The sequence below is a fragment of the Onychomys torridus genome, chromosome 4 (assembly GCF_903995425.1).
Source record: "Onychomys torridus chromosome 4, mOncTor1.1, whole genome shotgun sequence".
Lineage (NCBI taxonomy): Eukaryota > Metazoa > Chordata > Mammalia > Rodentia > Cricetidae > Onychomys > Onychomys torridus.
The window spans coordinates 44,276,326-44,294,126 of record NC_050446.1 but is presented as its reverse complement, the minus strand read 5'-3'; the positions used below and the strand labels follow the sequence as shown (position 1 = coordinate 44,294,126).

The window sequence follows — 17,801 nt, the reverse complement described above, 5'->3', positions numbered from 1 at the left end:
TTTTACACTTAACCATAGCTTCTTTAAAGCCCTGCCTTCTTCACCTTTCTATGGCCTTATGTTCTATTCCTGAACTTTCCTTGACATCTCACGAGAAAGGTCCACATGAGCAAGAAGGCCCAACTACAGAGAGGCCATAGTGGTAGGCAGAAAGTAAGCTTCAGGTTGCAGAAAAAGAGAGAGGGAGAGGGAGAGAAACAGAGAGGGAAGGAGGAGCAGAGAGAGGAAGGGGAAGAAAGAGATGGAGAAGGAGGAGAGAGAAAGAAGGGTCAGTTTTGAAATAATGAATTTTGACTCAGAAATGTACCATATTTGTTGTTACAGACTAGAATGACTCTGAGAAATCCAGGCAGGCTGCACAGCCCTGTAGCTCCAGTATTTGGGGAGCAGGGGGCAAAAGGATCAAGACTTGAAAACAGTCTCAGCTATATAATGAGTTCAAGGCCAGCCTGGATTATATGAGACTTTGTCGTTCACAAACAAATAAACAAACAGATACACAGATAGGCAAAGAATGATTCAGAAAGATATGTACTTCCCAATCCTTGGTCTATCAAAGGAATAAATCAGAACCAGCCCAGGGTGTCCAAGGAATTCCACTGTGTAGGTCCAAGTAGAAATGGGCTTTGATGCCAAAATCTCTACTGAGAAACTCATACCCCGACCAAAAAGGGAAAATGTTTTGATTCTAATTTCTTATATAGTGGGTTTAGGGGTAGGATTAGGAAGTGCTTTTTTATGAAGCCTGAATGGCTAGACAGCTAGCTTGCTTTAGGCTTAGAGGATTACAGAAACCCCAGATAGCTGTCTCCTAGAAACTACTGCATATGGGACTCAATCCAAGATGTAGTGGGGCAGGTCATTCTCAAGCATGTCCAAAGACAGGAAAGGGCAAATCTAGTGGTTTGTAGAGGGTCACAGAAAAGGTGACTCTGGCTTCCATCTTGAGAAATACAAGTCCTATTGCAGTTTGATCAGTGATTTTCTCCACATAGTTGGTATAGGAAGTACAAAATTCACTAAATATACTTTACAATTGAACAAAGGAGTTTTTCTTAGAATATAACTTCATGGGATTCAATTTCTATTAAAAACAGTGCTGGGTCCTGTCCCACCCTATAGAGATACAAGAAGCAGGAAAAGGGCAGAAAGACTGGTGCTGGTGACAACCAGTTGCAATGTGGTAGAGCAAGAGAACCATGTATAGACACTCGTGAGCCTGGTAAAATGTTCTTAGTGCAAGAGTAGAGAAAAAACAATCAACCATAAAACATGTAGCTATCAACCCAAGACGGGATTGAAGGTGGCGCTTTTACTTTCTTCTAGACTGAAGGGAAGAGTGAAGAGCTGTGAAGATCAACTGTGGCTGGCTATGGCATAGTCATATGGGATATTCTCATGATAATCAGTCAGCTGACTGAAATCTGCATAGAGCAACTCACAGATCGGGCCATATGAGTATTACAGGTGTGTACTGATGAGGCCACAGAGCGCCATTTAGAAACACTTCGTCTTCTGATTCTGAGTCAGCACTAAGTTAATCTTTTTTTGTTTTGTTTTGTTTTGTTTTTTGAGCTGAGGATCAAACCCAGGGCCGTGTGCTTGCTAGATAAGCACTCTACCACTGAGCTAAATCCCCAACCCATAAGTTAATCTTTTATCACTTCAGCCAGAGACATCGAGGAAGAGCTGTAGTGAATAAACAGGTTAAATGACTAGATTTGTGGGGGCAAAACAGAGGATGATTTATCATTAGTTTTCATTTTTAACCAAGCAAGCCTGTTACAGGTAAAGGTATATGGACCCTATTAATGTGGTAATACCTCTATTGGTTGTTCCAACTGTACGAACCATAGTATGTCACAGGTTACTTGTCTTCCAGTTACAAATTACTTTCTTTCTCTTCCACCCAACAAGTAAAATGTGCTGAGAAGTCGTAACATGCACTGTAGGAGTTTCAGTATTAGAAATGGCAAACCAACACCTTCTCTCCATCATCCTTTCTTCATTTCTTCAAGTAGTATTAGCTCTCCCTATTCTGCCTGGTTTGATTCATATGCTAACTAAATCATTTTTTTCTCATACATTTTGCCACAATACCATGAGCAAAGTGGTCTCCAAAAGCCAATGCCAGCCTATTCAATTGCTTCCACTTAAAACCAAACTCCATTCACAGAGACATCCGGGAGACATGCAATGCCTGCACAAAAGAGGCTTTATTCTTTCTCCTCTCCTCTGTGTTCTGAGAGGTTTGACACGTCATCTTTTTCATTTCTTAGATGAGGCTACGCACTTTCCCCAGAGGAAGACTGCTTGCTTACTATTCTGATGTTCAAAATGTGCACTCAGCAGTGTTTCTGACAATTCCAGAACAACATATGCCCAAAGCACATACAGGTGTGCTCATTTTAAGCTAATTTCTAATTATTTCTGAGGCTCCTAAGAAACTGTTGTTACCTAGAGCTAAACAAAGAACTGACAAGAATGTTAAGTTGTAAAGGAAACTTCTTCATGTCCTTACACATGCATAAAGATTTAAAAATCATATTCTAAGTAAAGAATGATTATCCTGAGTAAAATGGCTCACATGCATTAACTGCTCAGTTAATCTGGGTCTCCCTGCACCCCTCCCAATCATTTTCCTATCTGTATCTATACCTCTCTCCCCTCCTCTTATTGTTTGCCTGTAAAGATGCAGTAAGAAAATCCTTACTGGGTTCCACAACCTTGATGTTAGATACCATCCCCCAGAAATACGAGCTTCTACTTTTCTGATCATTATAAATGAACCAGTTTGTGGTATTAGGATAGGTGGCTAACTCAAGGATTATAATCCAAGTTGTCAGACTCAGGAGCCAGAGACCTAAGAGTTACTCCAGATTGCTTTATTCTGAGTGCTATTATTTTCAGTTATAATAGTTGTTTAAAATAGTCCATATAATTAAAATATACTACATGACACTCTTGGCCATAACCTGTTGTTTAGATGGTGATCTGGGCCAGGGCAGAGCTGGTAGTATCAATTAATGACCTTGAAAAATGATATATGTGGCATAAATTAAGGCAGTTTTAAAGTATGAGTAACTGCATTGTGCACATCCCACTGATAAAAATATATTTAGTTTGCTTGAAAATGATTGCAGGTCACCTTTATAGAATTGAAAACACACAGATGTCAGATCTCATCTGTCACAAGCTGTCATAAATGTTTTCTGTAAACCTAAAATTGCCCAGGGATCCTTCCAAAGCCATGCAGTCCTTCAGAGTATGAATGTTTACATTTACATTTTTGCAACAGCAGATGTATGTGGAAAGTACATGCCATCATCCAGCACCTTGGAGAGGGCAGTAGCGGGGCAGGCAGAGATACTTTCAACTCTTGCTGAGGTTCAGGGCAGCAGTTCCATAGAAAAACCCTTTCCTGGGTTCTCCACTGCAAGGAGCACTTCCAAAACGTGGGTATCCCCACCTCTTCCTTCTCATTGAAGCCACAGAATGAATTAAGAAACAGAAAGAAACCAAGCAACTCCCAAAAGGCAGAAGCCTTTGGGACTCAACAATTAGAGACCTCCTCAGTGGTGCACAAAGATGAAGGAAAGAGAATGAAGAGACAGTTCACCTAAAAAGATGGAAGGTAAATGCTGAGCTTGAGAGAAGGGCACAGTGTGGTAGACAATGGCTTTGGGATCTGAGAGTTCTTCTGGAGGGCTGAACACATTTTAGAAGTAGGCTGCAGTAACACTAAATAACTCTGCAAGTGTATAAAGCAGTCACTGAGCTGTACCCACAGAGTGGGTGGATATTACAGCATATAAATGATATGTGAATGAACATTTTAAATGAGGAAAAATGGAGCAAGAAGATGAAAACCCTCAGGACACCAGACAGAAGCTGTAGAGTGGCACACAGGCAGGAACATGGGGAGGATAAACAGGAGTTTCTTTCCCATTACAAGTTCATTCCAGCAGCTGCTCCATACTGTATTTTGAGGTCCTCATTTGAGGATGAGAGAACTAAATTTTTAAGGTGTTCCTCCCAGAGGCTGTTGTAGTGAATGAATAATACACAAAAAATGTCATTTTGTACTGGAGAGATGGCTCAGAAGTTAAGAACAGAGGCAGCTTATACAGAGGGCCTGAACAGTTCCCAGAACCCACTCAGCAGTCACAGCCATCTGTAACTCCAGTTACAGGTGATCCAAGGCCCTTTTTGGAGCTCTGTAGACACTAGGCACACAAGAAGTACATGTACATACATGCAGACAAAACACTGATACAAATAAAATAAACAAATCTAAAGCATACCAATTAAAATTTAAAAAGTGTTCCTTTGAGTGATATTTGCCTTTTAGCATGAAGGATATATATATGTAACCATCTCCTTATGCAGCCCTAGGCTGGCCTCAAACTTGTGATCTTTCTGTTCCAGTTTCCTGAGTGCTGGGATTATAGGTGTGCTCTACCATCCAGCCCCAACTCTGTTCTTCTGAAGATCTGAGTTTGTCCCACCACTAATTCCTCTTCTCCCAGTAACTGAGGTTGGCTCTTTTCTTTAATGATTTTCCTGTGGCTACTTCACTGGGCATCAGTGATGCTGCTGTTAAACAGAACCATATAGCATGACTAGTCCCATATATGAGATGAGACGTCATCTTGTTTAACAACACTGGCATCAGTGGGTGTTCCTATGTCTTGGTTCCCTCTTTTGGTTGAGTGTAACACAGAGAGACTCATGGGTTTGGACACTTCATTCCTAGCAGGTGGTGCTGTTTTGGGAGAGTATGAAATCCTTGGTATGTTGCCTAGCTGGCAGACAAAGGCTGCTGATGGGGGCAGAGGACAGCTTATTGCTCGTATTGGAGTCTGGTTCCAGTTCTGAACCGTCTGCTCCTGATCTCCCACAACGTTAGGAGCAGCAATCTGCTGGCACAGACTGGGCCACTCCACTTGCCTTCTCCACCTTAAGAGACTAAATCCCCTGAAACTTTGAGGCAAAACAAGCCCCACCATCCTTAGGGTCTTTCTGTTTGGTGTTTTGTCACAGGAAAAATAACAGTGTTTTCTTTCTTGCAGGTATAAAGCAAGTATAAGGGACTTTTAATTTCACTGATAGGTCCGTTTTCAAGCCCTGTTTATTCCAATTGCTGGTCTCTAAGACAAACTGTTACCAAATAGCCAATTACCTTGAAAACTCTGACTTTAATACATCAGAAAGGAAAGGGGCATATTGGACTTAATTATTACAACTAATGAAAACATTACTAACAGTGACATTAAATATTGTCAGAAATCCAACACAAATGTTCTTTCTTTTCACCCTAATTAAACTGGTTTCCAAATTAATATTAGTTACTGCATGTCATCAAATTAAATATATTTGGCCAAAGAAGGACTGAGCAGGAAGATAGATCTCAAGTACTTTCAATAAGCCAAAGGATCTCTGTGGTGGGTATTGTGTTCCCTGAAATATTGTGTGTTCCCCGAAATAAACATATCTGGGGTCAGAGAACAGACAGCCACCATTTTTGGCTTTGTTCTAGTGGCTGTCTGTTCTCTGACCCCAGATATGTTTATTTCGGGGAACACACATTATTTCAGGGAACACAATACCCACCACATTTCCCCTGTTTTTGTCTAAAATTAAAAAAAGGTTATAACTAATACAAGAAAAACTATCCAATAAGTATATACAATATATACAGTCAAGAATTACATTAACAATGTCTAGTCCATTAACATTTGACAAATTCAGATAAAAACTCCATTTTATATATATATTAACAATGTCCAGTCCAGTAACATTTGATAAACTCAGACAAAAAATTTTTTCGTTACTAATCCTATGTAAAACAAGTAGTTCCTTTTTAAAAGTAGATTCGATAATTGACCTTTTATCTGATCATATCCATATTCTCTCTCTTGTCTTTTCATAAAGATTCAATAATTTACCTTTTGTCATCTTTCTTTTTCTCTTTTTAGAGTAGATTCAATGATCTACCCATTTATCCTATTATTTCTTTATCTTTTTTCTCAGAGTAGATTCAGAGATCTACCTCATATCTACATTCTCCTTTTTCTTTTTTAAACAAAAACTCTATTTTTGGGTTAATTGTCACGTTCTGTATCATTTGTCTAGCCGCTGCATAATGAGAAAGTGCAGGGCTTGTTTCAAGTCCTTGTTCAAGTAGTCTGTCAGGCTGGATCATCTCAGCTAGCCAATCTTAAAATTGTCCTAAGTAGTTTGTAGTCCAAATTCAATCTTTCCGTGGTGCTAATGGCTTTACCATAGTCCACATGAATTCATCTTTGTTGGGTCCCATCATTCTTTTGAAGATTTCCAAGTTGCTGTTAGGCATGTTCAATGGTTCTCTGAAGACTTTCTTCCTTTTTTTTTTTTTTTTTTTTCTTTTTGGTGCCTCCTCTGTGGTTTGGAGCAATCACAATCTCATGTCTGTCCGTCTTTCGGAACCATGAGTATTCTTCCCTAGAAGAGAATATCTTCACAACAATTTCTCCCCACCATTTGTCTTGGCAAACTTTTCCAAACTGACCTTTGCGGATGCTTTCTTGTAACACGATGGTCCTGGCAATTCTTTTCTGAACAAGAAGTAGTAAACACTTCGTCCCAGGTAGCAGCATCACCACAGACACCAAAACGATAAGAAACAGCCTGCAACTCGGAGCAGCAGCCACTGCCTCCATGGTTCCACCAACACTGTTTGTGTTTTTGCCCCTGCCGAAGCTTCTCCTAGGCCTTCCTCAACTCGAGATCCTCCTGCCTCTGCCTTCTTCAGTAAATCCTACCAGCATGTGCCACCACAATCTGCCGAGTGTAGCTCGGGCCTGAGCTGGGCCCGCAAGGCCACATTGGGCGCCAGATATGGTAGGAATCTTAAAGAGTCTTATTAATAATACTCAAACCCGAGGCCAGTTATTGGGGTGATTGCTGGAAGATCAGAGAAGCAGAACAAGCCACGGCTATCTCACCTTGCTAGTTCCTCAGATGATCCTGTTTCCTCAGGCTGGAAGCTTATGAGTCCTCATCCCAATGGCTCTCAGCTGAACTGTGCTGCTCCAAAGCCTGAATGCTTAACCAACCAAATGCTTAACTCCTTAGTTCTTGGTCCTCACGCCTTATATACCTTTCTCTTTCTGCCCCCACTCCCTGGGATTAAAGGTTGGGTTTCTGGGATTAAAGGCATGGGTCACCATGCTTAGCTGTTTCTAAAGTGGCCTTGAACTCAGAGATCCGGCTAGCTCTGCCTCCCAAGTGCTGATTAAAGGTGTGCACCACCACCTCCCAACTTCTGTTATGGCTTACTCTTCCCATTTTCTAGCTACCATTTTTGGCTTTGTTCTAGTGGCTATCTGTTCTCTGACTCCAGATATGTTTATTTCGGGGAACACACAATACCCACCACAGATCTCAAAGGTCATCTGAGCTGACAATATCTTATGTAAGAACAGAATTAACTACCCATCTATTGGCATGCATGCTGTCCTTCATCCCTCGTGATAAAAGTACACATTTTTAGGATGCATTTGGATTATTTAAAAAGTCTAAGTGGATATCTAAGACAGTTGTCTCTTTCCCCTCTAGAATCAAATTTGACATTTATCTCAGATTTCTAATCATGATTCAAATTAAAGCCTTTGTTGTTTTGTTTTGTTTTTTTAAACATAGAGGTGACTTATTTCATTTTCTCACAGGATTCTATGTGTAAGAGGCATCTGATAAATGCTGCTTACTAGTTTAATTTTGCCTGTGATTGCTTTATATTATAAAGTGCATTGTAGTAGCTTAGATTTATTTATCCTCAGGTAATTGTCAGATATCATTACTCTATCCAAAGATAGATAATGAAACTGAAGCTTAGACAGGCCAGTACAGTTCTCGACCTGGATATTTATTCAGTGTGTTGTTTTTGTTGCTTTCATGTACTTCAGTGTCCTGCAGTCACAAAGCATGTCTGTATCCAATAGTAACTCACAAGAAGCACAGAGTGGTCCTGTGTTTCCTTTATCTTGGTTTCCACAGGATGTAATCTTCATTGACAGACATATGCTGAGAACTTCTAGGCAGGTAAATCAGGTGCAGGTACTTAAGCCAGTCAGTAGACTTTGGCCACAGCAAATTTTTCATTCAGAGGCAGGATGCTGATTTATTTGTTTGTTTGTTTGTCTGTTGTCTGTTTGTTTATTCTCTCTCTATCTCTCTCTCTCTTTCTCTCTCTTTCTCTCTCTCTTTGTGAATGTATGCATGATATATATGTGTATGCGTCTGAACCCCAGGAAAAGGATTCTCAGTCAATCCGAGTGAAAATAGAGTGAACTAAGATGGAACAAGACCAAACGATAAGAAGAAGAAACATAAAGTAGTACTTCAAACAAACCAACTGTTATTTAGTTAATATGATGGTATAGGCATTGGCTTATCTTTTAATTTTTCTTTTTAATTTTAATTCTGTGGTGTGTGTGTGTGTGTGTGTGAGAGAGAGAGAGAGAGAGAGAGAGAGAGAGAGAGAGAGAGAGAGAGAGAGAGAGAGAGAGAGAGAGAGAGAGAGAGAGAGAGAGTTTGTTTGCTTGTGTGAAAGTGTCTGTGGAAGCAAAAAGAGGGTGATGGATCGCTAGGAGTTGAAAAGTAGGTGACTGTGAGTCATGATGTGAATGTAAGAGCAGTGTATACTCTTCATAACTGAGGTACCTCATTTCAAGCCCTAGCATTTTTTAATCCTTATGAATATCAACTTATTTTTGTAAATAAACCCAGAAGCTAGATTCCATTATAATCTCAAGGCACAGAGAAGTTAAGGACCTTGCTAAGTGTCATACAGATCACTAAAGGAGTAGACACTTGAGCCCTGCTCTGACTCTAATATCTTTGTCCCTGACTACTACAAAGACACCATGCTTTGCCAATCTTCCAGGTACTAATATACCATCTCTTTTGCAAACTTTCCTCCAAATTTAATGATAGAGAATTGTACATATCAGCTCTGATACACTGCAGGAACCTAAACCAACTCCTCATTTGTGAATGAGATTTGGGTGTACCATGGATTTATTTTATACTTCCAGATGTGAGTACATCTTTACAATATTGTAGATACTGAAGATCATATTTATAATCAGATGAAATGAAAACATGGAGTCAACTGCTTGAAAGCTATTGCAAAGTTCAGAATGGACAGTACAGTGTTAAACTAAGCACAGGTCCTTCTAAGCATGGTGGGAAAGTCTTCGGCAACTGCAAAAATGTGTATACCCAAGGCCTAGGCCATTCAACATGTGAGTATCAGAGATTGAACTGAACTCTGATTTGTCAATCCCAAAACTTGTGGTCTGAAGTTTATAGCACAGTTTTCCTAATACTAATGTATCTACAAATATATACTTACTTCTGTGAGGAATTGGTTACTTAAGTTATTAATGTACTTATATTTTATATTTTTTTATATTTTTGACAAATTTAAGTTAAACACCATATCTACACTTGACTTACTCAGTTTCCTATGTTCCAACAGTTATATAACAAATCACAGGTATACCATGTCTTACTTTCTTGCTCACATTATACATGCTTAGGCATCATTAGAATTACTGCAGTAAGTATATTTAGCTAATTATATTACCTCTTTCCACCCTCTAGACAAATCTAAAACAAGACCACTATTGTTCAGGTATTAGACTTTTAATCATTGCTTTCAATGCCATAACTATTTACTTACTTGCCACACATAGTACCTAACTGTTTCATATTTATAAAATTTATTTAACTCTACATTTCTTCTGGGTTTTTAAAAATAAAACACATTCATTTTGTTTCCTATTTTAAAATTTCATATCCTAGTTTCTTCCTTTCTCATGGAAAACACACGCTCAAAGTACAGCTGTTTCCACTGAAGTTGTGAATTTCCTGAGTGATGAACTCTGTCAGATGGGTTTTCACATTTAAAAACCATTATTTCTCATGAAAATATTTGATGATATATGTTTGATGAAATAGTGAAATAGGGAAAGTTTATATGCCAGAAGTCATATTATGTGGTTTTATGTAACATCTGGGGCCTACTGTTCGATGTTTGATGACTTTAAAGAAAAAAAAAATAGACTCCCAACAACAAATGCTGACTAATGCTTCATATCTTAACTATGCAAACAGCCAACAGGTAGTTTATCATGAATCATAACCTAGAAGCAGAAGCTCAATGCAAACATTGCTCTCAGAATGTCTATTTACTTGTTGACTAAGTTATACTATTTAACTTTCATTTATGTCTGAAACATAAGACACTGAAGGAAAACATTCCAACAGGGCTCACATGGCAAATTTTTCAACTGAATAAATTAACACACCAATATGCTTTAATGATTTTCTAAATGACAATTTTTTAAATGGGCAATGAAAATAACTCTACTATCAGAGAAGAAGTGTTTCTACATTGGTGAGAGCAAATTCACCTCTAAACGAGTTACCCATCACCCACAGTGGTGTTACCTGTTCAGATCTGCTCTGGTGTTGGTATTGATACTCAGAAAAACCATTACAGGTTGAAGTCATTTCATCCTTTTCAAATTGTTTCTTCATCTTGGCTAAACCACCAGGCACTGTGCACACTTCAGATTCTTCCATGACCTATGGTGATTTAAGAGGACAATTCACTGTTTTATCTATGTAGTCAGTATGCTCAGGCGATTTTTGCATTATAATTGACAATTATTGGTGGATGGGACACACAAAAAAAGATATTAACATAAAATGATAAATGAATACATAAATAAAATGATTGGGGTAGCCTTCCACTGAAACTAACCTGTCCAGTTGTTTTGCTATTTACGAGAGTTTTTATAAAATGCATCTTCAAAACACTGAGTACTATTACTCTGTTTCAGATAAATTGTGATGCCTATATTAGCTTGAATACTATGTTCCTGTAATAATATACTAGATGACTTGTGGGTATGAGAATAATGGAATGAATTATAACTCAAAGTAAAGCTGTCATTCAAGTCTCAAACATCTGTACAGGCATCAGGCACATTATCAAGAATAATTATTCAAATCTTTTTTAGTAACATCAAGTATTATTCCTATTATTTTGGATGAACAGAATAAAGTTCCTTATGCAAAATGACTTAAAACTGTCAGTAAAACCAGCAGCTTCTGGAGGTACAGTGTTAGGTGAGTTTTATACACATTATATTTCTATCAGTTGGCTCTAGGTATCCTGTGAGCTATGGACATCAATTATCTACATTTTAATCTAAAGATCCCGAGATTTAGAGATGCGAAACAGTTTATGTCCTTAAACGCAGAACATTAAGTGAAGGCATTAAATCCGAATCACAACTGTCTGTCTCAATCACAGCCTCAGTGAATAGACAGGGAAACAGCCACTCTTCACTAGAACTGGCACATCTCAGTTTGGCTTGGAGCACTGGCATGTCAGAACCAAGTAGCATGAATAGGAGGTTTGACCAGAAGGGTGTATTTTTCAATGAGAAAACTGACCCCTGTACATACAGCTTGCTGGGCACCAAGGAGCCCTGTCAGCTTATAGGACTCACACGGAAGTGCTAAAGAGCCCAGGGCTTTTGTTTTGATGATTAAACAACTTCCACAGCCAAGCAGACACTCAAGCCAGGATGGGATGCCAAGTGACAAGCAACCGGACCCCATGTCAGCCCTTTGCCTGAGAAGCTTCTAGTCCTACAGGTGACTGGGTGGAGATTTGGTGACATTTCAAGCTACAGCAGGACTTCTGATGTCTGGTCCAGTGCTAACATAAATAGCCCCAGGAGCCCAGGGCCATATAAGCCACAGGAGTCACAGGAGTCCTGACGGATAGGTTCATATCCTACTCATTCTGGAAACCCAGGGTCCTGGAATCTTTACCCCAAATATGGGGCTTCTTGAAAGGCTGTGAGAAGTACATCTATGTCAGGACATGATACAGGAGTGCTAGAGTCTGAACTCATGCAGAGTTATATGAATTCCTGTCAAACACTGGAGTGTTTGTATTACCATAACAACTTTAACAACTTTTCTCTGGCTTCATGCTTTCTCAGTCATTTCAGAATTGCTCAGTGGTAAGATAAATGGTTGTATATGTCTATGTATTCCATATATACTCTCCAATTATTAAAAACCTTAAATGTAATTCCTAATTAATTACAGACATTTGATATATGTGAAGGTCATGAGAAAGTTGGAGATCCATTTTGAAATTAAAGAGAGTAAAGAAACAGAAATGCGAATTAAGGCTGCAATATTTCTTCTAACCCCATCTACCAATATTTTGAATAAGTGGCCTCTTTGAATAGATAATATTGCAAATAAAATCTATGTTTTAAGCAGGGCAGTGGTGGCTCACGCCTTTAATCCTAGTACTGGGGAGGCAGAGACAGACGGATCTCTGTGAGTTCGAGGCCAGCTTGGGCTACCAAGTGAGCTCCAGGAAAAGGCACAAAGCTACAAAGAGAAAGCCTGTCTCAAAAAACCAATATATCTATATGTTTTAGATTTTAGGACTTAATTAATTATTGTCAAGAACCTTACTATTTAAAAAACTATAAGCAATGCAAAATCATATGCAAATTAATTTTTTGTTTTGTTTTGTTTTGTTTTTTGAGACAGGGTTTCTCTGTGTAGCTTTGTGCCTTTCCTGGAACTCACTTTGGAGACTAGGCTGGCCTCAAACTCACAGAGATCAGCCTGCCTCTGCCTTCCGAGTGCTGTGATTACAAGCGTGCGCCACCACTGCCCGGTACAAATTAATTTCTTAAGCCTCAGTAATTATGTCAAAATTTGGATACCCTTCAAAGAAGAATCAGTTCTCAGTTTGCCTGTACCAATTCCTTCTCACCTACCATGTGGATTAAAACACAGCTATAGCCATCCCTTTCCTCTGACATCTACTTTGGAAGCAGACACATTACACATACTCAAGTGCATAGAGCTGCTGATTTTTTATAACCTTGTGAAATTAGTATCCCTGCTATGGTTGGTGACATTATGACACACCATAGCTGTTGGCCAAATTGGGTCAGATACACATCCCCCAATAATAATGATGCTAAGATTGCCTTGAACTACTATTGTAGAGGAAGGGCTGCTCAAGTGAGATGGCATGATTGCAGTGTGCAGTCATATCTGGAGTGACATCTGCTCACAGGATCACTCCAGTGGTCTCCCTTTGTTCAGTACCATGTTCTGAATGCTCCAACTCACGTGGACTACTTTTAATGATCTCATACCTAACGTTTGGGTTTGGAAATAAGATCTGGAATCTAATGGATATGTCAATAATAATTAGTTAATTTAAATGCTCAACATGTAAACTTAGGCAAATATATTACCGGCCAACAATTTAAGATGGAAGTTCTAATCAATGACGAAGAATAGTTTGGGGTTATTAGGACTAAAAAGAAACATCAGTGCTGTGGATATAGCTTTGTATGCTGTGAATTTGTTGCTCTGATTGGTTGATAAATAAAATGCTGATTGGCCAGTAGCCAGGCAGGAAGTATAGGCAGGATAAGCAAATAAGGAGAATTGTGGGAAGGTTGGAAGGCCGAGGCAGGAGATGCCAGCTCACTGCCCAGGGATCAGCATGTAACGGCACACAGGTAAAGCCAAGGAACATGCAGCAACATATAGATTAACAGAAATGGGCTGAGATTAAATGTAAGAGCTAGTCAGTGGTAGGCCTGAGCAAATGGCCGAGCAGTTGTAATTAATATAAGCTTCTGAGTGATTATTTTATAAGCAGCTGTGGGGTCCATGGGGCTGGGCAGGACCAGAGAAAACTTCAGTTTATTGCATTATTTGAGAAGTTGGACAAACAGTGATTTTTTAAATCTTAGTTCTGATAAAAACCTGACCTAAAGTTCCTGAAGCTTCCATTTTATGAACTGGACAGGGAAATATGTCTTTTTACAAATTTATTGTGTGTGCTAAAATAGATAAAGAGAATGAAGCTACCCTGTAGAATCTGGCATGTAATTTGTTGCTCAGTACACATTACTTCATTCTCTCTTCTTGGGCCGTCTGCAGACTGCTGCTGTTCCATGGGCATGATGTGAATCTAGAGCTGCACTGCCAGCTGGCAGTCAACACAACAGGAAATTGTGGATGACTGTTAGCTGTTCAAGCATATTGGTCTCGGTTTGGGTTGAATCTGTGACTTCTAGATTTTCCATTGCAATGTTTGTGTCAGCTGTGTAGAGAGTCAGTCACAAGTAGCTTTTTAAGTGATGAAGCAGTTGATGCCACTGACAAATCAGACATTCATTTTACTTTGTTTTTTTTTTTTCTCTATTTATTGGATTTTTTGTGTGCTTATAAATGTTCTTCTTCACTGCAATATTTTCTCCATCATAATATTTGAGACACATTGGAGTTTCAAAACACTCTCTTGTATGAAAATGGAACATTAAGTATAGTTAAAACAACATTGGCATTTGGATCTAGGAATTTAACTTAGTAATTGTCCAATCCTTTATAAGTAATTTTCACTAAATTTTTGGCTTGTAACATGGGCAGAAATGAGAACAATTACAATTATTATACTCTTTTATGTAGAAAATTTCTGTCTTAGTTTCTGTTATTTACTGAACAGAATCATTTAATTTATCTGTGTCCATTTTAGTTAAGTATTCAATAGCCTCCATATACAATACGGCATAGTCCATGGATAGTTAATCAGACCCAATAGCAGCTCATTCTTCACAACTCATGCATTGGGGCAGAACTCCTTACAGCGTACAGTGAGATCTGACTTACATTTTGCAGGCAGAGCTGGGCACGTCCACCTCATTTCTGATGAACATTGGGTGTATGAACCATAAGAAGTGATTATGGTTTGAAAACATTAACAAAACATCAAAAGTGTTTGAAATACACCTCCTTTCACTAAATCCTTGATGGAAATGTTTTTCAAGAAGAAAACTTAGGTTTCCATTACAAAAAGAGTTTTACTTGTTGTTTCTTAAGGTAGAAGGATTATTTTTCTTTATAACATTTTGTATTTTGCCAATTTGAAGATACAAACAAACAAACATTGTGGTGAAAACCCACAATGAGCAGTAGTAAACACAGCACCGAGTATGAGTACACTAGAGTGATGTTGGTATTCCTAACAGGTAGGTAATGGGGAGCGGAATAAAATAAATGTAGCAGAGGTCAATATATCACGAAATGTTAAGGCTGGAGAAATATCATTCAGTGACTAAACAGAGTTAACATATTTTATAGGACTACTTTCAATCATTAGAATTCTTTGGTATTGCAAATCATTGGCTGTGTGCCTATTTTTAGCACTTGCTTTTTTAGCACCTTAGTTTTATAAATCATACCATGATACTAATCTGTTTTATGACATATTATCCAATTATGGGGAAAGATCTTAGTCTTTCTAAGTAAAACATTGTTTACTAAATAGCAAGTATTTAATGAGGCACTTCCTCATCTTAGAAACTATCAGATAGCTTAGAATTTCTTTTTCTAGGATTCTATACATTTTGATGCTGACCGTTCCCCTAGTAATTCAGTAGTGTCATGACATTCTTAAATGCTCCAGCAGGGGGTGCTCACTATGAAGACTAGCAGAAAGGGATGTTGAGCTGATAATGTTTGTTTTGGAAGTGATCTAGTTACTCATGTCACTAGTGTAGACTCATTCCAAATCTATGCAGTACCTAAAATTTATTTTAATGACTATGTAGAAACTTAAATGTCATCTGCAATTGTGGGTCTGTTAATGAGTTTGGCACAGTCAGCCTTGTCTCTAAATAATTTGTAAATGTTGAGTAGCTATTTTTAACTACCTTTGGGAACCTCTCTCTCTTTCTGTCTCACTCATAGTCTCTTTCTCTCTCTCACACACACTTCATGGCTAATTTGGGGGTTATAATTATAAAAGAATGTTCTCATATTTCATTAAGCTGAAGGGCACAAAATGCAGAATCCAACAAGTTCTTTTGAACATCACTTTATTATGGGTTGGCTCTAAAATTGGTGGTCTTTCTGAATCTCATAGTTTCCCATAATCATAATTGGTTTAGTAAAGTGCCTGCTTTGATAATCTCTCTCATTTCTATGTTGATTAAGCCTCTCCTAATGGAGTCAGTGCATACAGAGAAAAGCAAAAGAATTACACTGCAAGAGAATTTAAATGAATGATACACAAGGCAAAGAAGGGCACACATAAGCCCATATTATTAAAATTTGAAATTAATTCTCAACCTTCCTGAGGAGAATAGTTATAGGTTAAGTGGTAATGATGACAATAATAACACATTTATGTAGTGCCTTGTGGCTTCCACATAAATTACTTCCTTGGTTCTTCCCCAAGACCCTATGTGGTAGATAATTATTCCCATTCCTCAGTGCAGGAAACTGAAGCTCAGGGTGGGGTCAAGAGAATAAATAGTTCAGGTTCATTCAACCATCAAACAGCATATCCATGCTACAAGTCAGAAGGTCTGAATTTGATTCACATTTTTATTTATCTATTTATTTTTAATTATTTTACTCTTCTGTAAGAAATAACCTAATGCTTAGTATTATTCTTGTTTTTCAAAAGTAAGGAAGAAGTATATACACACAGCATGCATATCACCTCATGCAAAGTTTTGCAGAGTTGCTTACATTAGCCGAGAAGCTGCGGGCGTCACCCCTGGAAACAGCTTCCTGGTATCTTGCCATCCGCTCCTTCAGGGAGAGTGCCTCAAGGAGTTCAGACTGGCCCTCGCCCTCACTCCCAGAAGTACTGGCTTCTCCTGGCTTTGTAAGGTTGGAGGTCACTGAAAACAAGTGAAGGATTTTCAGATAGGTGTCAATTTGAGAAGAAAACAGCATCAAGTTATGACCAGTGAGGGATTCTAATGTACTTGGTCTCCTAACCCAGACTGTAAAGTACTACAACATTTTCAAGGCTTCTCTATCAATTTCTTTTCTCCAAGCTTCCAGGCAAAGCTAGAAAATGTCCATACTGGAGGATATACTAATAGAAATATTGCCCATCCCTTCCTTCTGCAGCTAGTATGATGAGAAATGATGATTTATTAATAGAGACATAATCTAAATTATTAACATTCTTCAAGCACTATATGCTGCATTTATGCTAAATATTGCATAACCATCCCATTGGCTTCTCTAACAACCTTGTTGGTAGATGCTATTTCCTAAGATTTACATGGGCAAAAAAGAAGTACACAGTAGTTAAAACAACAACACAAAAGCTCCTCAGGATCACACAGCTCCTAAGGGGCAAGTTTAGTATAGCTGGAATAAATATTGAGCAAGTAAAACATTGTTCTTTGCATTTTTTCATATGCCTCAACACGGATGGAGGTACATGTAGCTAAAACTGAAGATTACAGACTGTAGATCCTTTCCTTTTATTTACAAAGCAGATGTTACATAAGAAAGACCAATAACATCATTAGAAACAACTCTGTCTGTCATCATGTCAGAGAGTTGGGTACTTTTCCTACTAAACCATCTACTAGGCACAGAAGAGTTCAGCAGAGCAATAGACTGATTGCAAGTTTACAGAATGATGGTAGCTAGAAGCAGAAGGATCTTAACAACTCTAAGCTAGTCTAAACACATACATAAGAGAACATATGACTCAGTATTAACTTTCAGTGAAAAGAGCATGAGGATGCCTGTGGTTATATGACTGTCCACTGGTAGATAGCTCACATGTGCCAGAACTGGTCTCAAAGCTAAGTTTTCTTATTTAATCTAGTGCCTTTATGCTAGTTTACTATTCACTCTAGTGTGTGTGTGTGTGT

General features: G+C 38.5%; 1 protein-coding gene across 1 annotated transcript in view; it reads right to left on the bottom strand.

Moving 5' to 3' along the window:
* Xirp2 (xin actin binding repeat containing 2) overlaps window positions 1-17,801 on the bottom strand; it is a 330,288-nt gene that overhangs the window by 28,007 nt on the left and 284,480 nt on the right. The window contains exons 4-5 of the mRNA XM_036184478.1: window positions 16,651-16,805; window positions 10,498-10,635 (exon numbers count right to left, since the gene is read on the bottom strand). Of these exons, the coding sequence (XP_036040371.1) occupies window positions 10,498-10,635; window positions 16,651-16,805 (293 nt within the window). The remainder of the gene's footprint in view (window positions 1-10,497; window positions 10,636-16,650; window positions 16,806-17,801) is intronic.